Source organism: Nesoenas mayeri (genome assembly GCF_963082525.1).
Source record: "Nesoenas mayeri genome assembly, chromosome: 1".
In the NCBI taxonomy this organism is placed as follows: domain Eukaryota; kingdom Metazoa; phylum Chordata; class Aves; order Columbiformes; family Columbidae; genus Nesoenas; species Nesoenas mayeri.
Window position 1 is genome coordinate 194,560,263 of NC_137541.1, and position 26,339 is coordinate 194,586,601.

The 26,339-nt window shown below is 46.2% G+C and overlaps 1 protein-coding gene across 1 annotated transcript; it reads left to right on the plus strand.

Annotated features, from left to right (window-relative positions):
• Positions 1–228: 228 nt before the first annotated feature.
• Positions 229–1,023, plus strand: LOC308046856 (gap junction beta-6 protein; the record flags this gene model as incomplete). The annotated part of the gene is made up of 1 exon (XM_080354926.1): positions 229–1,023. The coding sequence occupies exon 1, from the start codon at positions 232–234 to the stop codon at positions 1,021–1,023; it is 792 nt and encodes a 263-aa protein (XP_080211052.1). The 5' UTR covers positions 229–231.
• Between the last annotated feature and the right edge of the window lie 25,316 nt (positions 1,024–26,339).

Below are 26,339 nucleotides of genomic sequence, written 5' to 3' on the forward strand. Positions count from 1 at the left end.
TGTAATCAACTAACGAAATATTACCTGCTGATATGCAATTAGGTTATTATTTATGAGCACTTATATGTAAGCGCCCTGTGTAAACAAAATTTTATCACAGCAAACGGACATGCTGCGATTATATGATGCCTTTATTTTATACCACGCGCTTGATGGTATTTGTTTCCTGTCTTGATTAATCTTAGTTTTGTTTATTTGTCTTGTTTTAGGTCAGACAACTAAAACGAGAGAATGGATTGGGGAGCCCTGCAAACCATTTTAGGAGGTGTAAATAAACACTCCACCAGCATCGGGAAGATATGGCTCACTGTCCTGTTCATCTTCCGTATCATGATCCTGGTCGTGGCTGCAGAGAGAGTCTGGGGGGATGAACAAGATGACTTTGTCTGCAACACTCTGCAACCTGGTTGCAAGAATGTTTGCTATGATCACTTCTTCCCCATCTCCCACATCAGACTCTGGGCCCTGCAGCTCATCTTTGTTTCCACACCTGCGCTGCTGGTGGCCATGCATGTAGCTTACAGGAGGCACGAGAAGAAAAGGCAGTTCAGAAAGGGAGACCAGAAATGTGAATACAAGGACATCGAAGAGATCAGAAGACAGAGGTTTCGTATTGAGGGCTCCTTGTGGTGGACATACACCAGCAGCATCTTCTGCAGACTGGTCTTTGAAGCTGTCTTCATGTATGCGTTTTATTTCATGTATGATGGGTTCAGAATGCCTCGCTTAATGAAGTGTGATGCTTGGCCGTGCCCCAACATAGTAGACTGCTTTGTTTCTCGACCTACTGAAAAGACGGTGTTTACTATTTTCATGATTGCTGTGTCCAGCATTTGCATTCTTTTAAACGTGGCTGAATTATGTTACTTACTGACAAAATTTTTCCTCAGACGTTCTAAAAAAGCTGGAAATGCAAAACATCACCCCAACCATGAGAATAAGGAAGAAACCAAACAAAATGAAATGAATGAGTTAATATCTGATAGCTGTCAGAACCCAGTTATAGGATTTTCAAGCAGCTAAGGTGGTGCCAATGCCTGTGTTCACTCTTTTTGGAGTGAATGGTTTTTGTTTAAAGGCTGCAAATGAAATTTGTTACATGAAACAATTTAAGTTGGGCAAGACTTTGTTATGTAGTGTCAGGTGTCAATTATGCATGTCTGAAAAACTGAGGGCAGCCTGAACATGTGAAAATTACGTGAGAATTAAATAGGAAAGTATATATTTCTATGAGTACCCTTACAAGCTGACTATGCCAAGTGGGAAACCCACTAGTACCTTCATGCTGACACGCTCCTGAAAACTACGTGCAACGGCAATAAGAACAAAATTCTTTCCAAGATAGGTATTCTAGTATTACAAAATGTTTTGTAATAGTGATAGTTTTTACTTGTGAACTGACAATTAAAATATTTTTCTAAACTCTTAAAGATTCCAAGTTACTTAAGGTGTTCTAGTACGCAACTGGTGACACTTTGTTTCTTAACCAGGCATATGAGCTGTGTAACACCACATTCATAGGGAGGACACAACAGTAGGCTGCATCTCTACAGCTTTGCAAGCACTGCTTGAGCCTGGACAGGTAGCTCAAGATACTTGTGTGCATGCTGCTGGCTGTAGGGGAAGTTGTGTGAGTAATTGAGGTAGCTAGGTCCTGAGTGCAAAGTCATGCCTAAAACCAGCATGGCAATATAGATACAGCCTAAGTAGATTTGTTTCAAACATCTAGCAGACCTGGTCTTCTTCCTGATCTTTCATTGCCTACTACCAGTTTTATGTCAACATACATAACTATATGTAAATGTTTATTTCTCTAATGTATTAGCTAGCTGTATTCTGTTATGCTCTATCACATGGAACTTTTTTGGTTTTGATTTGTTTGCTTTTTTTTGTGGCAAATTGATGGCGCTGTTATGAAACTAGGGGCTCTTTGGTTTGAAGGACATGGAAAAGTATCACTGGAAAAGGAACAAGTCTTCTGAATAAAAGGCAAACACTTTTCTCAACAAAGTGAGAGTCTATATGTGAATGCTAATGAGATCTTAAGCAGGACATGTGCTTAAGGAAAAACTGTTTTCTAGCAGGCACTTCAGACCTAAAGTGCATGTAGCCTACACATGCACTTCATTCCCAGCCAGGACACTGAGGTCCTAATTCTGTTGTCTGTGCCCTAATGGAGGTACACGTTAAACTCTTGAGTGCATGGGCAGAGGGGTGTGCTGTTGAAAGCAGGGCAGCTTGAGGGCCAAAGGGGTGGGTGTACAAATCCCCAGCTCTAGTGTTGTGTGTGTTTCCTATTTTGGGTCACTTCTCACCATGATAAAAATATTATGGACATACCGACCTCAGCAGAGTTACATTTTTGTTGTTACACTAGTGCAAATGGATTAGCTTTGTTGTTTTTCTATCACGGAGCTACTCTTTCAAGGGGTTTAATGATGAGTGTGTTATCCCTTGGAGTGGAGGTTACACTCAGTGCAGTTTTCCTCCTGCTGTATCTCACTTTTTCTTACAGGTGTCAGCACAGCTTTGTGTGTGTCTGTGTGCAAGGGGGGGTTGGTTGGTTGTTTTGTGTGTGACCAGTGGGGCCCTAACAGGCTGCAGGCATAAGCAGCAGGAGAGAGAAAATACCCAGAGTCAGCTCTGTCCATGCATGAGGGCCTGAGCTGAGCCCTGTCGTTTATCTATTCTGCTGGCAAACTCCTGATCTTTCCTGCCTTTGCAGCACATTTTCTTTTTTAATTGCTATAGTGAAAAGAAATTACTGCTAGTCTTCTGAATGTGTCTATCAGCAAGCTTGAGGAAAAAAATATATGAAAATCTATATGAATGTATTTGTATTCTCCCTGCAGACTGAAAGTACAAGCAGAAGTGGAAAGTGCTACAAAAGTTTGGCGTTGTAGGTGTTGTTCCTGGTGGCCTCATCGTGGCTCCCTCTTCAGGCTCCACATCTGCTATGGCAGTGGTTTAAACCCTTACTTAACCGAGCTGCTCCCTTAGGGTCGGGAAGGTGGATGCTCACACTGTTCCTCACTGAATTACCCCCCAGCCTGCCCAGGGGCAAACAGTGAGGGCTCAGACCTTGGCTTGTGCTGGTCCCAGGGTCTGGAGACACAGCTGCTTGTGTTCCAGACTTCGTGGAACAACTCGAGCTGTGGACTTTAATCCAGGGCATGCTGCAAATCAAAGGAATTTGAATGGAGATCAGCTAATAGTTATGCTTGATTGCGTCTCACCACTTTTAGTGATCAAGTTGGAATAGCCCTATGCTGAACGTCAATAAACCTGGAAAACACCTTAAGGCAGGTATGTTCCTCAAATGGAAGAGGGGTGGTTTTTCTTGGTCTATCATAAAGCGCAGCCTGTGAAACCCCAAATGAGGATATGACAACAACTCTCTATACGGTGTTTTAATTTTCTGCTTGTAAGTTTTTGAACGGTATTTTTCTATTCCAGCAGCTGGATTTTTCTAGTCTGTTATTTTAAGCCTGGATAACTGGGCAAAGCTTAAATGAAGAAATTGGGCGTATGTGGTCCTTTGTGTGCCAGCACAGCGCTGCACGTGGCTGTGCTGTAAATGGGTTTGGGCTGGTTGGACATGTCCTGCCTGGTAGCAAGAGCTGGTGAGGTGCAGTCAAGTGACGCTGCCCCACTGCTGGGGTGTCCTGGCAGCCAGGAGGGTCACGAACAAATGTGCCAGTCCCTGTCCAGCCTATGCCAAGGGTGGCTGTTAATCAAAGAGCTTACCAAGGCTTCTCTAGTCGCTGACTCAGCAGGGAGGACCAGTTGTGACTGAGATGCATTTGGCTGGGATGTTTCTCGTCATGCTATGTGCAACCCTAATTACAGACACTTCTTTACCAGAAACATCCCCTGACTTTTGTTACTGCCAAGGAAAAGTCCCTGGTGATTTCAGTGCTCTCTTTAAATAATTCCTCATCTCCCCTGTGTGAGGCTGAAGTAGGTGGCATCATGATGAAATGGCAGCTTTCAGGGTCTTGTTTTTCCAAGTCACCTTCCCGCCGCCTGGGCCTGCTGTGGCCTGAGCAGGAGAGGCAGCTGTGTTTGGTGGGATGGTGGTTAAACCTTTCTGTGGAGACAAGCTGAGCTGCTTGTCTGGGTTTCAGACCTGCTCCTGCATTCTTGCAAGCTGGTGGAGCTGGTTGGGGCTGCTCTGACCTGCAGAGCATGTCCATTCCCAGACCTCCTCTGTGCCCACTCTTCCTTGCTCCTGCTTTGTAGCGTCCCCCGGGGAGAGGGTCTCCCCCCAAATCTCTGACCCACTGGTGACTGGGGGTTTATATTACACTGGCATGGCCATCACCCGGCAATAGTTCGGCCAGTTTTTCTGATGGCAGCTGGCTTAATTATCCCTGCCCATCCTTGCTGCATTTCCCCACCTTGTGATTTCCCGTTTGTTATGCCTGGGGCAGAGATTGCTTAAATTGGCTGTGGTGCCAAATGATTAATCAGAGCCTCCGGAAAACTCTTGCAAATTCTCTGCACCCCCTGCCACCCTTCTGTCTCACTTCCCTATCAAACAGGCAGGAGCCCTGACCATGCCCAGACACAGCAGCAGCAGCGTCTGCCAGACTCTGCTCCCATTGCACACAGCAGCCCTTGACTCCAGCCCCACTGCACGCTTTCCTCCATCCCTCTCTCTTTTTCTCAGCCCACCCTCCCTGCAACTTTGGCTTTGTTTTTTCATTGACCTAAGCCCTTCCCAACAACCTGGCATGCCAAAACATTGAAAGTAAATGAGACCAAATGGTCCGAACCCACTCTCCTTTTGCATAGTTTGGCTGCCTACCCTTCCCAATGGACTGAAGCTGCAAGCTCTTTTCTGCCAGGTTGGTGTGAGTTTGGCTCCCCCAGCCACTCTGCCAAGCAGAGGCTCTGCTGGTGCATGTGGTGCTGGCTCAGCGTCTCCCCGACTCCCACCTTGCGATGGTGTGCTGGAAAGCACTGCCACAGCCAACACAAGGCAGACCTCTGCTCCCAATTGCTTGGTGTGGTTTTGTTTTACCTCTATTTCCCTTAAGAATCAAGGCTTTATTACAGCGCTCCTGAAATAGATCTATTTCATAGAATCATAGAATAGTTTGGGTTGGAAGGGACCTTCAAAGCTCATCTAGTCCAACCCCCCTGCAATGAGCAGGGGCATCTTCAACTAGATCAGGTTGCTCAGAGCCCTGTCCAGCCTGGCCTGGAGTGTTTCCAGGGATGAGGTGTCCCTGGGACAAGCTGTTCCAGTGTTTCATCACCTTCATTGTAAATTTTTTTTCCTCATGTTTACCCTGATTCACCCCTCTTTCAGTTTAAAACCATTACCCATTGTGCTATTGCAACAGGGTTAGCTAAAAAGTCTGTCTCCATCTTTCTTATAAGCCCCATTTTAAGTACTGAAAGACCACAATAAGGTCTCCCCGAAGCCTTCCCTTCTCCAGGCTGAACAACCCAACTCTCTCAGCCTGTCCTCACAACAGAGCTGTTCCAGCCCTCTGATCCTTTCTGTGGCTCCTCTGGCCCCTCTCCAACAGGTCCATGTCTTTCCTGTACTGAGGCTCCAGAGCTGGACACAGGATTCCAGGTAGGGTCTCACCAGAGCAGAGCAGTGTGGCTGTATCAGCTCCCTCAACCTGCTGGCCACGCTGCTTTTGATGCAGCCCATGATATGTTTGGCCTTCTGGGCTGCAAGGGCACATTGCCAGCTCATGTCTTTCATCCCATCAGTAACCGCGAGTCCTTCTCTGCAAGGCTGCTCTCAATTCCATCATCCCCCAGCCTGTATTGATATTGGGGTTTGTCCCATCCAAGGTGCAGGACCTTGCACATGGCCTGGTTAAACCTCATGAAGTTCACACAGGCCCACTTCTTGAGCTTGTTCACGTCTCTCTGGATGGCATCTCATCCCTCAGGTGTGTCAGCTGCACCACTCAGCTTGGTGTCTTTTGCAAACTTGGTGAGGGTGCAATCCATCCCACTGTCTATGTCATTGATGGATAGATTAAACAGCACTGGTCCCAGTACAGACCCCTAAGGGATACCACTTGTTACCAGTCTCCATCTGAACACTGACCCATTGACCACTACTGTCTGGGTGTGACCATCCAGACAGTTTCTCATCCACTAAACAGCCCACCCATCAAGTCCATATCTCTCCAATTTAGAGAGAAGGATGTTGTGGAGGACGGTGTCAAAGGCCTTATAGAAGTCCAGATAGACGACATCTGTAGCTCTTCCCTTGTCCAACTGATGTAGTTACTCCATCATAAAACATCGCTAGGTTGGTCAGGCAGGACTTGCCCTTGGTGAAGCCATGTTGGCTGTCTTGAATTATCTCCGTGTGCCTTAGTGTAGCTTCTAGGAGGATCTGTTCCATAATCTTCCTAGGTACAGAGGTGAGGCTGACAGTCAGTAGTTCCCAGGGTCCTCCTTTCTACTCTTTTTAAAAATGGGTGAAATTTCTGTTCTTTGTAAAGTAGCACACTCTGCCCTCCTGGTGCTTCCCATTGCCACTGGAACTGTGGCACAGCAAGATGAGGAGATGCCTAGCAGCCATCCTTGGAGAGTAGCCCCTGTTGTGTATGTCTGCGTAATGATCACTCACCGCTCAGCTTCCAGCTCATAGGCTGTGTTTATTGATTTACAGCAACAGGAGTAGCTGGGGACCTGGTTTACAGGTGATCACACTGCTTCTTGTCTTTGTTACGTGATGTTCGCTGAGCTGCTCTCGCCGTGGCAAGAAAGTAGAGGGGCAGGCATTTAAGAATTCTTCATCCAGATTTTTATTTGTTTTGTACGCGATCATCACAGACAAATCTCTGCTGTGCTCTAGAAAGCGTGGCCTCTGAAGCCAGAGGGACTGTTGGATCCGAGATCCTACACCATACTGGCCACTGCTGTCCCCTCAGGTGGGCCTGTGGGCAGACACCATCACCTCAGCAGACTTCCTCACAGGGACTTTGCAGCACCAGCTGCAGTGGGAGCACTACCCTTGCAGCAGCCTGTCCCCTGCCAGCGGCACTGCCGACCCGTCTCCCTGCACAGCCCTGTATTGTCAGGCTTGTATTTCTCAGGTCAGGCATGTAAAGGTCACTGGCCTCCTTCAACCTCCACAGAAGTCCAAAATTGGCCAGCTTCACCAAAAAATGGGGTTGGGGTGCAAATAACACTCCTGCAACTTCCCACCTACTGGCCCTGCGCCCTTGCTGCTAGCTGTGGAGCATGGCTGCTCGTCCAGCGGGCACACACAGCTGGGGCTCAGGTGTGTTTGCAGAGAAGCACCCAACGCTTTGTCTGACACATCGAGCAAGTGGGTCAGTGGGAGGAAGAGACAGGGAGAGGTTCTTGCAGAGCCCTGACTCAGCCATCAAGTCCTAGCAAGAGCCCCAGTAAGCACGCTGCTTCATCCCTGCCAAAGGCATACGGACAGGAGCGCCGCTCCCTGCGTCTTGTCACCACACAGCTACCACCTGCCTGGGCCACTGGGTCACCCGTCTATGCCAGAGTTTCTACCGCAGCCTCGCCTCATCCCTCAATGCTGTGAAAGCCATGTTGGCACTTTGTGTGAGCTTGCAGTGTTTCAGGGCTGGATACAAAGCTCCTCACTGTCACTCAGCAAATCCCTGTTGATCCAGCGGGCTTGGGCCAGGCCCATAGGAGGGTGTAACTCCTTAAAAACACCACAGTACCACTCAGCCACTTTCTGCACAGCCCTCTTGCAACATCAGGTCCTGTTGCACACAGCAGCCATTACCTCCTCACAGCAGATCTACAGAATGGGTCAGTAAATCCCCTGTGCCCACCCACGGCAGGCAGTGATGCTGCCCTGGTGCTGTGCCAAACAAAGCACCCACGCTGATGTGCGGTCATGCTCTCACAACCATCTTAGCTGTTTCCAGTGATTTGCTGGTGGCTGCAGAAAAGAGTTAATTACTTAAGAGAAGGAGGAAGAGAGCTCCCTAGAATGGTTTGACACTTAATGACCCCGAGGGCCATTTTTTTTCCACTGGCTTGGATGTTGGGTAGCCATTTACTTGTGTATGAGCCCACGACTCAGAGGAGCTTGGGACAGCTGGGTCAGTAAAGCAGGAAGGTTCCACACCCTACTGGCTCCCGACCTGCCAGGACTCCTGATCTGTGGGAATTAGGCTATTTTACTTCCTCCAGACCCGGGGCAGAGCAGGTTATGCTCTTAAGTCCCCAGAGCAGCGTGGTGCAGCCTCTGTGTTACCAAAACCATAGTGGAATCCTGGCTAATCTAATTTCTTCTGGTTTCTTAGACCACTCCCTCCTTCCCTTCTTATCTTTTACATGATGGGCCAGGGACCCACCTCAGTGATGTCTTGGGGACATCTGGGAAATTTAGGCAGTTATTAAATAACAGTTACAACAATGATGACAACATCATATAAAGCATGATGATGACCTCTAGAAAGAATCAGACTTTGTCCTTTGATGCCACTTACAGAATATAACAAGCCTGGAAAGAAAAGCAATTGGTGAACCCTATGGCTGAGCTAAAATTCTCTGTGTGTCCCTGGGACTGAAGTTCACAACAGTGAAACCCAGACCAGCTCTTGCAGCTTTTAGCTGGTCCTGAGTTACACAGGAGGGAGAATTTAATCCTTTTATTAAGGCTGATGGCTTGGGTTTAATCAAAACATCTCCCAGGTAGGAACACAGTATGTGCTCAGTTGCGGATAATAAAAAACAGTTAAAAGCATCCAACAGAGCTTTAATAGATTGAAAAAATGCCACACTCGCAGTTACTCAGCTTCCGGTTCCTTATCTAGTCAAAATTTAACTAATTCGCCAGTCCCTGCAAAGTTTCCCAGTGCACATAAAGCTTGAGCAGCGAGCAGGAGTGCTCATATCTCACACACCACAGCCCCTGGATGGCTCCAACCCAGCAGTTCCTTGGACAAAGTGGGGAATAATAATAATAATGATCATCATCATCATCATCTGCATTAACAGAGATTAAATGCAGGAAAGAAAGAGAATTCTCAGCAAATGCTTTAAACTCTGGGTTGAAGATTCAGTTTTATTTTGGCATCTCTAACAATTTTTAAATATTTACAATGTTTAAAGGGATGTTTTCACCAGAAGAGGCTGAGAGAGGCAAAATCATCAGATGATGAGAGAGAATCAGTTGAGATCAGAAAAGAATTAAGGCACTCTGGGGAAAGATCATTTTAGTAGTCACACAATAGTAGGTGGAAAATAAAACGCACTTCAAGGAAAAATTTGAACTCCTCATCCAACTGCCTTGTTTCCAGTGGCCTGAACTGCTTCAGGAGCAAGAGCTGGCTGGGCTGGCACTTGGCTGAGCTCTGCCCCGTGCCTAGAGGTGACAGAGAAAAAAAACCCAATGAATACTTAGATGTATAAAGAAGGAAATGAATAATGAAATCGATAGCTGTGTCACCCAATCATGCTGGCAGGTGGGGGTCTGGTTCAGCTATCCACAGGGGAGTCAGAGACACCAGGAGTTCCTCTCAAAGACGTGTGCACCTCTAGCAAGGAGCTGGAAGATGTGCCCACACCCAGCATAGATGATGTGTGATGGCCAGAGTCACCCTCCTATTCCGTGGTCACTGTAAGGACAAAAAGGGATATCAGTAAGAGTAACTTTTTCACTTGCCACACATACATGAAACAACCTGGAACCACACTGACTGTGGTATTTCACAGGGATTAGGGATGAAAGTGGAATATTACGTAACTCAGGTTTCCCTCCTCAAAACCAAGGGGGATAACCTTGACCCCAAGGTTATTTTTGTGTTTATCCACTGCTTATTGCAAAACATAAAGTCATGCTGGAGCTTCCTCCAGAGGGAGAGGCTGACCCACGAAACTGCTGCCCACACTTTCTGCATCCAGCATTTCCCCACTTCTTCCCCACACCCAGGTGGGGGAGGGTGCACCTACCTGACCCCTCCAAAGGGACACGGAAAAGAGGAGTGGTGGGTGAACTTGCAGGTCATAGTGGAAGACACCTGGTGAATCTAAGTGCCTGGAGGGCTGGGTGGCAACTGGGTGAGGGTTTTCCTTATTGCAGCTCTGAACGTGAGTGTCTGACATTTATTTAAATCCTACCAAGTACCTAAATAGTTTCTTGGAACTCTTCCCCAAACCTATCTAACCCCTTTATCACTGTGTAGGAAAACCTTGATTAGCAAAAGGATTTAAGAGTCAAAGACACCTCACAAACCCCAGGGAGCTCTTCAGACCTGCCACTGTCTCCGGAGCCTGACCCAAAGGAGGATACAGCTGCACATCCCCGGCCAGAATGGTCCTGTGACATGTTTCGTTCACACATGATTCAACAGCTTAATTTGCTTCTCAGCAAGCTAAGTCTCACTCTTTTTTTGTTGTTGTTTTGGTTTGTTTTTGTTCTGTTTTGTTTTGTTTAACAGTTCTCCTTCACCAAAGAGCTGTGAGGCATTATCCAATTGCCCACTGAAAAATTAATCACTGAAGAATTACCACCTCTTTAACATTATTAAAAACAAAAACCTCAAAAACCAGCAAATGCATTTTTTCCTAATGGATCTGTTAGGAATAATTTTATTTTATTTTCCCTCTGCCCCAAACCAAGCAAAAAAAAGTAATTATCAGAAGTGAGAGGTCATACAGACCAATCTGTAAATCTGAAGCAGAATCTAATTCACCTGGGTCATACCTGAGGTGCATTTGTCTGGTATGGCATGCTTGAAAGATGAGGGCTATCTATTTTTGCTTGGGATTTTTCTATAGCAGAAAGGCTGTTTGGATTAACTACATTAATTTTATATTTATCTTGATAAATTCCTGGAAAATTCCTGTGGCTTCAATTAGTCTAAATCTTGTGTACATTATTTTAGCTTGATTTGGTAAGCAAGCCATCAGTGCTGCTAAACAAATTTGAACACTGGATAAACTCTCAGCACTAGCTAAGCCCAGCAACACTGTCAGCAGAAGCCTGGATATATGTTATTTTTGTAATTAGCTCTCACTTTTGGAGGGAAGTTCTTAAATTCTCAACTGAAAAAAAAAAAACATGCCCAGGAGGTCACATTTCCCATTGTGTGGACACACGTAATGTGGTTTCTCAGGACACACTTCAGTGAGAGACCCCTGAGAAATTTCCCCCTCACCCTCCAGCATGCCTGCAGGGTGCCCTCAGGACACCCCGTCCCTTCGTCCCTTCTGCACCACAAACCCATGGTCATGAAGAAGGACCCACCGATGTCCCTGAAGGATTTCATCAGCGTGCTCCAGACATGCCTACGTGTGCTTGGGCACGACCTGGCAGCTCACAAAACGCCTTCTTTTCTGATGGAGCTGGCTGGATAGTTGTCTGTCCTTCTGGGTATGTCTGTCTCCCAAGACAGACCCAGACTTGTGTTTCCTTTAGACTGCAGGGTTCAATTGTACGTCTCTCCTTCGATCCCACATCTCCATCAATCCCACATCTCTCATTCAATCCCACATCCCCATCAATCCCACAGCTCTCCTTCTGTCTGCCAGACGTGGAGGTAGGGGAGGAAGAAGAGACACTCTTCACTCCTGTGGTACACTGCACACAAGGACAGAGAGCATGCAAGACAGGTTCTCCTTCAGCTGGTGGTTAAGATTGGCAGCTAGGAAAGTGTAACACTATTTCTAAGTCATATTTGCAGCCTTTTATTCAGTGTTTAATATAAAATGCATAAACAATCCTGGGAGCAGAAACTCCAGATCCTCTTTCCCTTTCCCAGCTGAGTCCTCTCATCCTTAGGGAAATTTTTCCCACAAATTATCTCGCTGTCTCCCTGTGTCCTTTTGTCCTGCTGACTTCTGTTCTCCTCTGCCCAGCTGAATAAATTCTGTGGGAGAGGTGGAGTCCAACAGCCAACCTGCAGCCTGGTGATAAAGGCATTGTGGGGGGAGTAGGAGACAGAGGTTTGAATCCCCTCAGGTCAAAAAAGAGTAAAAATCTCCAAATTTTGATAGAGTTTGTGAAAAGTTAAGGATGTTTCTACATTAGCATTTTAACTGGAGAGGGGAACACATTGCTGAAGGGAATCCCTTGATCACCTCCACTCTGGTGTTTTGGTTCACACGGCGGAATCAGCCTGGATCTCGCTGGGACTGAGCAAAACTGGAACACCCTCTCCTGGAGCACAGCCCCTGTGCCCCCGCTGCCCCAGCAGGCAGTCCACAGGGACCGGCCCAGAGCAAACCCTATTGACGTGTATTTGGCATGACTGCTGGATCCTTGGCACCAGCTGTTTCTACAGCCTGCTCTTGCTGGGCTGCAGTAGTTGCTGAGGTCTGTAGCTGTAGCCTCTGTCTGTAAATACCATATTGGAATGTTGTGTGCTGCAATACAGTGTAATGTGTTATAATGTAATGCAATGTAGACATAGCCAAAAGTTATTCTATAAGTTAAGCAGGTGTGAAAAAAGAGAAGATCTTTGATGCAGGATTCTGCATTTTACTTTAAATAATCAGCACCAGCAGCTGCTCTCAGAAGAAAGCGAACTGCTCAGCTTTTTGTGGGAAAAGCTGTGGGAGTGTCTTCCATGCCAAAGGAGCGGCTTCTGGACTCCAAATCCAAAGGGATGGTCTAACCTCAGGAGAGAGAGGTGAGAGCACACCCCATCAGCACAGCTCACAAGCCCTCCCTGGCTGCCCTGGGGTGTGGAACAGAAATGTAATGCTTAACAGAAAGTCCTGGATTTCAGAAATCTGGCCTGTAGGTTTTAGGGCTTATTGGAGAGTATTGAGGCAACATTTCCCATGTCTTCCTTCACTCTCTGGAATCTCAAAGGGAGCACAAGTTGTTTTATTCCTGAAGCCGGTCTGTGGCTGCAACTCTGTCATAACATTTAGCAAATGAGCAAAACAAAAAAAGAAAAATTAATTTAGCTGGTTTTAGTGATCTTGCTGTGATTTTTACATCAGCAGGCAGTGCCATTGCACTAGTGGGTAGTGCTGGATGTGTACTGAGTGCTATAGAAAATAAAAAATATAGGCAAATCCAATTAAGCAGACCAACTGGAGCTGTGCATAGCTAAAAGGACATGACCGATCTTGTTTTTTATGCCAACATTTGGTGTCTCTGAAGTTATAGACATGCATGTGCATTTTGCTGATTTACAGGCAAAATTCCTGTTCCCAGGATGTACAATAGGCTACATGACAACGCAACATGTCTTGACACAAGGAAGAGTGACCTCACCTGAGATTGCGGGTTGCGATTTGGAAATAGTGTTTCAACAGCAATTGCAATCCCTGATGGAACTGGAAACTCGGCACATTCTGATCTTGCCTGGAATTTCCTGGTAGCTTCACATAAATGCCATCGATCAGAATAATTTCTAGTAGATTATATCTCTTTTGAAATAATAGAAACTACTGCAAATGATTTATGATCACCCTAGCCTGACACTCTACCTGTAACAATAAAATACCTAGCAGTGAAATATCTTGTGGGATTTAGGCCTGATTATTTTACATATTTTCCACAAGCTAGGCATGTACAGAGTTGCTATAAGGTTGTTTGAATCCCATTTTTCTGTTGCCCAAACAAAGCTCTTTGTACGACTCAGGCCATCAGCCAGGCTGCATGGTGCAAACGCCCGCAGAGCCACTGCATTCCCCTGCCAGTCCTAAGAGGTGAGTCCTATGGTAAATGTCTCCTGGTAGTGCCTGGTCCCATTTGGTTTTGAACCCCACAGCCTGTTGGTCACCAAGACCTGAAATGTGCCTCTCCATTTCCTCTGAAAGCCCAGCCTATGTGGGAAACGGCCTGTTCCTGCTTTTCACTCCTGCAAAAAGGCAGGCAGCACTATGAGGCAGGACAGCCCAACGCTCAGTTCTCCCATGCCGCCTTGACCAGCAAAGACATGCCAGTCCTTCACAGTGCTGTACCAGGAAGGGGCTGCACACAGCTGAGGAATCGAGCTGTTGTCAGCAGAGGGACTGTGAGCTCGGGGCTGCCACTGGGGTCAGACAGAGCAGCATGGGACGAAGGTGAGTCTGCCAAAAGGGCTGGGAGTTACTCTGGGGCTCTCTTGGAGGACATCCCGGCACAGCTGTGGACAGCCTGTGTGACACATCAGAGTATGTGCCACCCATCAGAGTGTGTGTGACTCTGCTGTGGAGCAGGGACACCAGAGGGTGCAGGACAGAGCTGTGGGCAAACGCATCCGTGGGCTGAGCCAAGAGAGGGGTCTGGTGAACAAGTCCCAGCTAACGCAGCACCACATGCACTCAGAGTGTGGAGTTTGGGCATTGCCCCTTGAGGGTGTCCCAAATCCCTCGAACCTCTCTTTCTCCTTTTACGTAGTCAGATAAGAAAGTAATAGATTTACTCATTCGGAAGTCAGTTAATAGCAGAACCACTTAGCAGTAGGCACATTTTGGTGCTGAGAAAGGATCTCAAGAGGGAGCACAACCTGTCAGAAAGGTGTTTATTAACAAAAGAAATTATCTACTGACCCATTAAAATACAGCAGCAAGCCACCAAGTACTTGCTTAGCTGGAACACTTGACTTTCAGCAGTAAGTACTGAGAGTATATGAGTAATGGAAACATTGCAAAAGACAGTGGTTTTCTTGGCCGCCCTCCTTTCTCTGTCTGCAGCAAATCCCTTTACGGTGTACTTGAATAAAACAGAGAGCAGAGGCAGAAACATTCCTGACCCAAGGGGGTTCATTTTTCCTTCTCTTGGGTGCTGGTTGAAAGGGATATTTCTTGTCTCTGCTGGAGTCTGCGTAAACCTGAATGCGTACATTGCTTACGAACGATCTCAGTGGCATTTCTGAGGAGATGCTGTATGGCTCTTTGTCATTTCTTGGCATGATGGTTCTGTTTCTTCTGTGTCTAAAAGATCCCTCCCCACAAATCTCTGCAATTGCTGAGACTTCTGAAATTATCAGTATGATGACAAGAAAGGTGGAGAGACATTGGTACCTAGAATATTAATTTCTCTGGGGCTCCGCATCCCTTTGGAGCCATAAATCAAGGACTCCTTCCTTATATTAATTTAACAGTAATTACTGCTCTACTCCTGAATTGTCTGGTCCCTTTGGCTTTATCCAAGTCCAGCTGATTCAGTCTAAGGTGTAGACTTGATAACCTCCTCAGCTGCTTTCCCTGGTTCTGTGCAGCTCAAAGGCACCTGCAGCTGCACAGAAATCCTGTAGGTATCTTTCAGGGAACATCCTGGCGGTTCACAGTTTATCTTTTCCTTTCAAATCAGCCAATAAAACTGTCTCCCTAAAGAGCCTGGAAGTCAGTCATCTTTCACTGTCCAACTCAGGGCAAGGGAACAGCCTTCTTTCTTTCTGGAGCTGTTCTGCACACCAGGGACTTCTTGGTCCTCAACAAAAAGAATTGCACAAGTGAGACAAGTTCTCAGGTTTTCCAGCCTGTGGCAGCTGCTGACAACAAGACTGGGGAGAGTGACAGGGCTGAAAAGACACTGTCCTTCAGGCAAGGAAAAAAGGCTATTAGGAAAGTCAGGACTGGGAATCACAAATGTAAAGTTTTTAAGGATGTCAGGGAGAGCCTAAAATAGCAGACAGAAAATTCAGACTACTGCCAGAAGAGTTCCATGGATTTCATCACCAGCATCCTTTGTACCCCAAAGATACTGCCATGTTCAACAAGTTCTCCACCTCTTATTGCTCAAAGCCAGGGAAGAGCCACCATGATTATCCCTTTCTAACCTGCTAGAGACAAGGGCTATGAAATTCGATGAATAGAAAGCAACAACCACTTCACCTTTCCCACAGCTGTTCACAATTATTTATACTGTCATAAATTACTGATTCTTAATGAACTGTTGGCTCACTCCCTAGCTGCTATCTCAAATTGTAGACCAAATTTATCAGTGAGAGTCACAAATCATAAGCACTGATCATTATGTAGCCCTTAAATATTAAAAGTCCATCTATTTATACTGAACATTTGTTTATCACCTGTAGGAATGCAGCAAAGGAACATAGCAAAACTAGAAAAGTTTGGGCATGAAAAGGGTCACACTTACTGGCCTATTAATATTTTAGTCAATCACAGAAGAATTGCTTCAGTAAAAAGTTGGAGGTTGGTTGGTTTGTTTGGGGTTCTGTTTGTTTGATGCTAGCAAGGTATCTAATATTTCCTCTGGTTTTATTTATGTGTTTATCAGGTTTTACATATCAAATACACTACCTGAGACTCGTGCTACTAGCCTGGGGTTTGCATATGCCGTAGAACTTGGAAGAGTCCTTCCAAGCAGCAATACTGTGCTGTAGTTCAGTCCCACCTCCCCCAGACCCAAGGGAAGCAGGACCTGGCTTTGACACGGAGCTGCCCTCGGCTCAACAGTGTTTTTGTGTATTTTGCTATTTAGTTTTGTGTCTGGTTGTTTCAGGTCAGCAGAATCATCCCAGCAAGCCGGCTGCACTGCCCACTCTGCTGGTAACATTTCCCTCCTAGGTACAAGGTAGCGCATAGGTCATCACTGGTATCTTTTCAAGTTTGTGCAACGCCAATGAGTAGACATTTAATGCTGTTTGGTTTCCAGCATAGACACTGATGAATGATATCCGTCACTCAAAAAACACTATTCACAAAGAGAGGGAGTGGATCTGGGCAGATACTGCTACCTCACCTATTTTGTGTTTTTGAAGTGCGCATGGCTTGTAGTTTCAGGGTGCAAACTGTTACTTTACGTGGCAGGCTTCTGTGGACCTTCTCAGTACAGGTATAATCTGGGAATATACCCTTTTTCATTACATACTCAGTGGCCCTTGGGCAAACAGGTCTTCCTGAAGCCTACTTCAGCTTCCTTTATTATTTCCTGTACAATGCACAGCCTCACAGTCTTGCATAATTTCTGTTGACTTTCCAACTCCACATTGTTGCCCATTGACTAACAGCAGTCAAGCTCGAGCATGCAGCTGCCTGCTTAATTTTCTGTCATGATAAGAACTCTCCTGATGTCGTCTCTGCACAGGGGCACTAGTGCCAGCTTTGCATGTAGTTTTGTGCGCTTCAGTGCCCAAGAACTCTGCAGATGCTGCAGATTTTCCCCACTTAGCATCACCATCTTACCCTGTGTCACTGTGCTCTTTTTTAATCTGCTCTACTTAATATAGATGGCCACCAAAAATCAGCAGATTTTGAGCATTCTCCAGATGATGTGCATAATCCCTTTGCAGAGTGCTAGATCATCTTCACCCCTCAGTGGCGATGGAGCCCTTGTTTTTGACTACCCACAAACACAGAAGTGCTGGGCTTTGACATGTGAAGGAGCCATCTGATGGGATGAGTGACAGGTGCTGTTTGACAAGTAGTTGAATTGCCAGCAAAAAAGTCTAAAATTGAGGAACGCAGAAAAACTAGGGGATGAAGAAAGAAACAGTGGGCATTTGAGAATTTAACTTGGCCTAGTTTCCCAGGACATTGCCCAGATGCATCCCATAGAATTTCACAAGCCTGTTCCCAGGGTCACTACTTCAGTGAGCAGCACTGAACTTGGGGATGCCACCTAAAGGGCCCAGGGGTTGCAACTGACTGAGACCACCACATGAACACATGATCTCCAGGTCACCACTGTAATCCACCACAGATCTGTTGGTGCAACGTGTTGGTGTGGGCTTGACTGCAGCTTCTGGATGGAATGCTCCTTTGTAATAGCAACTACATTTTTTTTAATATAACAGCATCTGATTTTAACTTCATTCCCTTAGTTCCTCATGACTGTACCTTCCCAAGCCCAGTTCAACTCCTTTATCTCTGATTAGCTTAGCAAGAGGAAATGTTTCCCATTATGTATTTGCATGCAATAAACGACCTTGTTAATATGATGCACACATAGGTGCAACCAGGTCATTACTGAATCATCCTATTCTTGTTTTCAGTCTCTTTCAGGACTTGCACTTGAGACCTCAGCAAACTCTGCTGGATTAGTCACGTAGTCAGTGATTTGAATATTGACAAAGGGAACAGTGAATGTACTTTATTCGGATTGGATTAAAACAATGCAACGTGTGAATCCAGCCCACTTTCCTCAGAGCAGTCATACATAATTCTCAGATGCTGTCCACTCTCATCTCCATCCCCTTTGAGCTCCTGTCACTGAGCACAATGACTCAGCAGAAATTTTAATTCCAACGCTCCCCTCCCATGTCTTCCCCTTCCCTCTGTGGGGTGTATGGGATCAGTCCTTCTGCCACTGTTGGCATCCAGCCTCTCTTCAGGCTTCACTGGCACTATCTTCTGTACTTTGCAGCCTTCATGGCTGCTTCATCAGTACTGCCTTTGGCAATTTCTCTCCCCAGGCTCCAGCATTGCCACTCATTGCCTCTCATTGGCTTCTTCCCATTCTTATCTGTGAATAAGTAAACTAATGTGGGTTTCTTCTATGCTGTGTGTGCTCCAAGAGATACAGAAGAACAAAACCTCCTCAGATAAGCATCAAAGATTAAAGTGTTCTTGGCAAACCTGAGAAAATGTTGCCAATCCTACTAGCGTGTTTACAGACATGTAATATGCATGACAAAGGGTGGGAATTAGTCAAAAGAAAGGTCTGCCCCTAGCTCTGGCCTGTACCCTACACCCCTCTCCTTTGGGGAGAGATTATTTCTGAGGGACAGTGGAAAGGACCTTCCCAGAAGCAAAGTCATGACCCTCCTTTATAAACCCTCCTCTGCCTGTCTGTGCCTGGCCCTATGGTGCATCTTCATGACAGAGCTGTTGGTGAAATGGGACCCTCTCTGTGAAAAGGTACCATGCCAGCTCTCTCATATGAGATTCTGCTACTCTCTCCCAAAACATTTTTTTGAGCAACAGGTAGAAAATATGAGTTTTACCCACCAACTCTGATTTATCCGTGAAAGGGTGTGAGCTTTTGTGCACCAGTAGAGTCAGGTTCTGTGGAGCCTGGGAGAATGGAGACCCATTTGCTGCAAGGCCAGCCTGGGCGAGCGAGTGGGGCCAGACGGGTGTCCCTGGGAGGGAATGGGCAGCAGCCCTGGGAAGGTGTCTCTGGAGCTGCAGGACTTGGACAAAGGATCTGGGAAGTTGAGGGAACCATACCAATCTGTTAGAGTTGGGGAGAAAAGGCAAACAGCCACTAACAAAATAAATTCTGGTTGCCACAGGGGGGTGAAACGAGGGAGCGAGAAGATACCGACACTTCAAAATGTCACACTATTGTCTTTGTTGATTATTTTTTTATAGCTGGATGAAATTATGAAACCTGTTTAATCTCCTTGCCATTCTGCACAGCCAAAAATTCACCTACAGAAAAGACAGGGCCCACGCTATTTTGTGGAGTAACTTTGGAGAGTAGTTTTGAGAAACAGTCCGGTAGAAGACCAGTCTAACTAATAGAAGTAAACTAGGTGCTATGTCCCTCTCCAGAAGCCTCCTGAATTGTTTCAGCTGGGCAACGAACATAAAAAAGGTTGATGTCTTCTGCACTGGCTTATTTTTTTCAGTGGTCTTAAGCTTTGTCTGACAAAGAAGCTTTTGGAGAATGTAGAGAATATGGGATCAATGCCTGTGGCCAGAGAAGAGTGACCTGCACCAACCAAGATCTTTGCATCCCTTACATTCAGTTGGGTTTAAAAAGCACATTGAGCGCTGTTTTCACTCTCAGACCAGCCTTGCGTGCTCTCACCTTCCTCCTACAGCACTTAACCACAGTGGTATTTTTATCAAATTAACTTTTTACTGCAAGAAAGCTGAAAGATGAGGAAGTAGCAAATAAAGTATTTCTATCAAACAATAGAAGTTGTTCTTTGTAAATAAAATATTCCTTGAAAATGACACACGAACCCATTTTTCTGTGCGGGGAGGGAGAAGGCAGAGTGTACTGAACACGGGGGCTGTGTAAGCTTTAAGAATTCTGTGTTGTGTGGGAGACGTGGAAGCTACAGCTTTACGGATTTGAGCTCCTAAGACCACATATTTGTATTAGCCAGACCTTGCCAACAATGCTTCAGGCACTGCTCTGTAAAATGCAAATGCTTATTTTTTAATGACTGGGAGGGCAATTAAAGTGAATATGAAAATAATGGCTGGGTACCTATTTCAGACACTAATATGCGTGTAAAGATATCAAAGAAGACAAAATGATTTGCTCAAAGGCTAAACAAATATGGTATTTTTTGTCTCAGTATGACTAAAAGAAGCATTTGAAAAGTAAATGCAGAGACAAACTGGTTACACATGCTGAGTCAAACTGGGAAGGTGCTTTTATTGCTGATGTTAGTGCAAAAATGTCAGGTGTAACACGTTTAGCTCAGCCTAAAAGAAATTAAAACTGTTTCCAAAGTGCAATCTGAGTCTATAGCTGCATTTCCAGTTGATTAACAGCAGTTGTGCATGACAAGTAGCAAGTAAGCTGCTAGGTGTTGAAAGAGCCTCATTCTAAGCAAAAATTATGAATAAGGAGGTTGCTACACATATGAATTAGCAAAAATGCTTGTGAATAACACATTATAAAAGTGATACTTTGAAGTAGTCAAAACTACACCCGACCATGAGGAATAGCAGAAGATTTTATCCAGTGTAACTAGGTAATAAAATGGCAGCTTAGTGTCTGCTAGTGCAAACTAATAGAGTGAGAAAATTAACCCAAAGTACACCCATTCAAGTATATGGGCATATATGTACCCAGGAAAGAATCTTGGAGTGACTATGAAAAAGCCAACTCATTGCTTCGAGGTCTCTGAAAAAAATGAAAACAAGTAAATAGAAATGACTAGAAAATGATGGAGAATGCAACAGAAGGCATTGCTTCGGGCATATATAAACTGTGCAGGTACTTGGACAGCTCTTGCAAAAAAGACACAAAAAAGTTGTGATGAGGGTAGTAAAGCCATATAACGGTTCCTGCATGGCATAGATTCAACAAATTAGGCCTTTCAGCGCAGAATAAAAATAATAGAGCGATGTGACAGAAGTTTATGCAGTTATGGAGGAGATGAACAGGAAAAGACGATTAGCTATTGCTCCCAATGGCTAGGACTCAGGAATGTCCCACAAAATTATATAAGAGCAGGTTTTCAGTAAATTAAATGTGGTGTTGTTTGTTTGTTTGTTTTCACCAAACTTAATTAAGCTATTGAGTTAATTACTCCAGGATCTTATGGAGTTTGAGGTATATATGGGATAAATATTAAATATTTATATAATCTAGATACAGGTGATGTCAAGCATGGTTAGACAAAGCAGAGAATGAAGCAAGGGCTATTAAAAGTATAGATGCAGACAGAACCTCTGGAGGTGTCTGGAGGATGTTGAATTAATAGATGCCAAACCAGTTTTTTGAAAGCTGTAAAACATTACTGGAAGATGATGCCAAGATTTCTGCTGTCTTGAAATAAGCTAAAACCTGTTTCTGCATTGAGAAAGTAACAACAGTATTTATTTTCCTATTTTTCACAGTATCACAGTATGTTTGGGATTGGAAGGGACCTCAAAAGAGGAGGTTCCCGCTGGAGCAGAAACACCTGGGTGAGGTTGCACAGGAACATGTCCAGGTGGGTTTTGAATGTCTCCAGAGGAGACTCCACAGCCTCCCTGGGCAGCCTGTTCCAGTGTCTGTCACCCTCACTGAGAAGTTTCTTCTCAAATTTAAGTGGAACCTCTTGTGTTCCAGCTTGTACCCATTGCCCCTTGTCCTATAATTGTTTGCCACCGAGAAGAGCCTGGCTCCATCCTCATGGCACTCACCCTTTATATATTTATAAACATTAATAAGGTCACCCCTCAGTCTCCTCTTCTCCAAACTAAAGAGCCCCAGCTCCCTCAGCCTTTCCTCATAAGGGAGATGCTCCACTCCCTTAATCATCTTTGTTGCCCTGCGCTGGACCCTCTCCAGCAGTTCCCTGTCCTTCTGGAACTGAGGGGAAGCTTTTTTTTATGAACCTTTTATTTTCACATTACTTCACAATCCACACAAACCAATGTTTTGAACATATACACACACTTTGTAACATTCACCACCTTAAATGCTACCAGAATAACCCTTCCTTGCAGCTGAACCCTTACAGATGCTGGAGTTGTTAATACTTGGCTCTTGCACCTACTGCCAACTAGCCAGGTATGAAGCAAAGCGTAGGCAAGAAGCCTGCACCCTGGGTTTGTGCACTATTAGAATTCCTTGCCAAGAGTCCCCTTTCCTTCCCAAATAAAGCACTACATACTTCCTCACACATAAAGCAAGCAAACAAAAATAAAGGAAAGTAAAGGTAGCACTCAGCTTTACCATGGGGTTTTTGGTCATAAATGAAAACTGCTGTGGCAGTACTGAGCAACACGAGCTGTGGATTTCTTTCAAGCATTTACGTTTACTACTATCAAACTTGGGTATTTTATAAAACATAGTTGATTTTTTCAGACATTTCTTTTTAGATTATTTAAAGATCTTAGTATCTGATTTCATTTGCTAAACCTCTGAGATCAAAACCACATTTGCTTTGCCATTTTTCAGATAAACACGCAAGTTCTAGTTCCTTGTACTTGTTATCTATACAAATTAGTAGATCAAGCTTAAGTTTTATTTAAATCCCTACTGATTAAAGCATTTCTACTTCCAGACATATCTCATAAAACCAAGCTCAGGACTAAGTGCAATATACAGGAGACATCTTTACTTCAATGTATGGAAAGAAACACATAATTTTTCAGCTGTACTTGATATACTTTGAAAAGTTTTTATTATCTCACAAGTCATATGGGAAGCATTTCACCACCATTTCGCTTTCCTACACACCCTCTTTTACATAGCATTCTTTTCTGGTAGGATTTTTGGTCACAGCGTTTTAAAAAGCAAAGACTCTTTACTGTGTTGCAATGAAGCATCATTTAATAGAAGTCATTCTTGATTGGATGTTTTGGGTGAAGTGCAGACTGTGTGAGCCTACCAGCAATACCTGGTATACTTCACAATCTAAGCCCAGGGTAAGTGCTGCAGTGCTGGTCCAACTAATTTGCACCTGACTGGCCATGGCCTCCACCCTCAGATACTTTCCTTGAATATGGGATTTAAAGGATGGTAGAATTAGAAGAGGCCTTTTAATTTTTTTTTTAATTGTCAACAGAGCCCAAACTCCAGAGAAATAACACCTGGTGACTTTTCACATGGCAAGTAACTCTGATTCACTCTCTATACTTTCTACTAGATCATTTTATCTCACAAAAAACAACTTTAGCCCCCTCCTTTGAGCAGTAGCAGTGAAATCAAGGTTGTGCACACTAGTAAGAGTGCCGGAAAGGTTTCTTACAGCTGTAAGAATGCCCACAATATTTCAAAATGGAAAACAACTGTCTTCTATCCTGCCCTTAGTTATCTGCTGCCAGCACTATCTCTGCATCTGGCTACGAAGATCATTCAATCGTTAGTATCAAACTAAAAGTTAGTTTATCTGCTCCTTGTCTTCCAAACTGAAGCCACTTTAGGTCTCAGAGGTTTTTTTCTCCAGCCTTGTCTCACGCTACTGAAAGCCTCTGGGAGCTGCATTTTGTCTGACCGTTGACCGAATTGGCCCACGGTGACGATTGCCTCGAGCTGTCACGGCACAGGGGTAGTTTTGGAGGGACCCACAGGACTGGATTTCCCCCTGGTACATGTTTTGTGCTGACGCTTGGGAATCCACCGCGGCGCGGGGCCGCACTTGCAGGTTACCGAGCCCGCCCTGCCCGATGCCCGTCCCGTGGCAGCGCTCTGGGCAACGACGTTCCGGACGAACCGGAGGGCGCTGCCTCCCGGGGCAGCGGGGGCTTGGGAGCCCCGCTCCGTCCGCAGCAGCTCACGCCCCGCCGACACAGCGGAGCGGAGCCCAGCGCCGGCGGCCCCGGCTCAGCCCCTCGGTGGGGACGGACTCCCCAGCCCCGCCCTGGGTCCCCGCCGCCGCCTCCGCGGGCAGCCGGAGGAGCCCGGCGCGATCAGAGGAGGGCGGGGGGCGGGTTAAAAGCGGCGGCAGGTGAATGAGGAGGGACCTTGAGCTCTGGGGCGGCGAGGCTGGGACCGGCTGCTCCGCAGGCACCGCCGGACCCGGGAGCGGAGCAGCGCAGCGAGGAGCAGACAGCGCGGCACGCCGTGCAGGTCGCGTTCCGGGTACCCCGCCGAGCCGTGCCAGGTGAGCGGCCTGAGCGGCTCCCGTGTGCTGGGGCGGTGGGAGCGGCGTTAGGCTGTGCGCCTCCCGAGCGGGTCGGGATCGGGGAAGCGTGGTGGAAGGAAACCCCGGGCTGGGAGCGTCGCCGGCGGGGTTGGGATCGGGGCAGCGCAGGTAGCGGAGCGGGGAGCTGCGGGGTCGGGGTCGTCACGCCGTGGCCCTGTCCTTCGGTTGCCTGTCGGCGATGCAGCCGTGCTTGGGCTGGGACTGGCCGTCCTCAGCCCCGGGACTGGCCGAAGCTGCGGGGCTGAGGGTCGGGACGGGCGGCAGCCGGAGGCCTCTGCAGCGCAGCCCCCTCCTGGGGGAGCCGTCGGGCCTCAAAGCCAAAACGGTGTCTGCTGACAGGAGCCGATTGCAATCGGCCGTGGCGTTTCCCGCGGCAAAAGGCTCGCTGCGGGCTCCGTGTCCGCCCCACGGTCTTGCCTCCCGGCAGCTCAGCGGGAGCGAAGCTGGTTGCGGAGGGAGGGGTGGGCTGGGAGCTGCCTCAAAGCGTCCGGCTTGAAACCGCAAAGCGGGGATTTCGAGCGCTTCCCAATGCCTTGGTTCGCAGGGTGCGTGTCCCAGTAGGTTCACTCCGTACCCACAGCCAATTTCAGTGTTTCTGTAATGGCAGATGAGCAGGGAGAAACGTGCTTTTTTTGTGATGGCAGATGAGCAGGGAGAAACGTGCTTTTGTTGTGTTTGTTGTGGTTTGTTTTGGTTTTTTCTCCCCCAAAAAGCTTGCAGCACTGGTTCAAAACTCCTTTGTGAGCCCACACTTGGAGCCCAGGCTGTTCCTCCGACCAGGATAGACACTACAAATGTCTTCCTTCAGTCTTTATTATCCCCTTGTGGAGGTTTCACTGACTTTATTTTAATGGCTATGCAACAGATATGAAGAAATTCTTAACAGAAAGGGTCTGGTATCATAGCCTAGAGTTAAGGTCACAGGAAAAATTTGCATAGAATGCTGCCAGTTTCAGTAGAGACAAAGCATGAGAAGTCTAAGGAATTCCAGCCATCTTCTCAAAGCTGGGTGGGTTTTTTTGTTTGTTTTTTGGATTTTTTTTTTTTTTTGCTTACCCGATTTTCCCTTTCTTCATCACAGTAAATCTGACCTCTCCCTCTTGCCTCAAGGCTTGTCTGTACAAGCTGGGCCCTTGTACCAAGGGTCTCTGTTGGGGCACGTTAGTTCTTTAGTTGTGTTGTAACTACACCAGGGTAGAGAAGTTATTATTATTATTATTTTTTTTAAACTGTTGTGTGAGAATTCTCAGATTTTGAGAACTTTGACCAGTGCAAGGTTCCGTGCTCTCCCCACAGCATGCAGCCTGCACCAAGAGGAGATGGAGCTCTTATCCCCAGGCCAGTGGCTCTCCCATGCAGCAAAGTTGAGCCCCAGCCTTGAGAGATGATGGACCAGCAATGCAAGTTCCCACTTCTGGTTTCAAAGTGTTTTTTCTGATTCAGTTTCTAAATGGCTGCGATCAGTGAAAGCTGAGCCCTGAGACTGAATTCTGACTTCAGCAAAACTTGTTTAACTTTAAAATGGGCAGAGAATGTGGATTTTCATTCTCAAGAGTAGGAGGAAAAAAGGAAAGCTGAAAGGGAGCTTCTCTGATGTTGCACCTCCTATTTATTCTGCTGGGTGTGATAGCATCTAGACAATCAACACACTCTTTAGCTGAAGGCTTTTTCCTCCCAGCTCTATGGCTCTGCTTGTCTCCTTTCTGGAAGAGACAGCAATGAATGTGGAAGGGCAGGCTCTGCAGTATCTTCTCCTTGGTTTGTGCTGTATATGCATACAGCCCTGACAGAGCTAGCTCAAGGCTTCTCAGCAGTGTGGGCAAAATCAAATGCTGTACTTCTGAGATGAAGGGCTTGCCAAGAAAGGGTCACGTCTGAGCTACAGCAGAAAGACTTGAAGGCTTGCTGGAGGCATCTAGGAGGAGTGAGGCAAAGAAAGCACCAACCCAGCCTTCTAGGGCTTGTGGCATTGGCAAACAAATCCTATGAAAACTAGGGAAGTCTCTACCATGTGTAGATGTGGCTTCAACTTGTGCAGTGATAATAATTTCTGTTGCTTTGGGAGATACACTTAGGGACAAAACACCGAATATCTCAGGAAAGGGAAGGAGGGCATACAGGATGCACAGAGGAAATGTATTTGAAGATGTACCTTATTTCCTGCCCAAAGCCTTGTTGAGA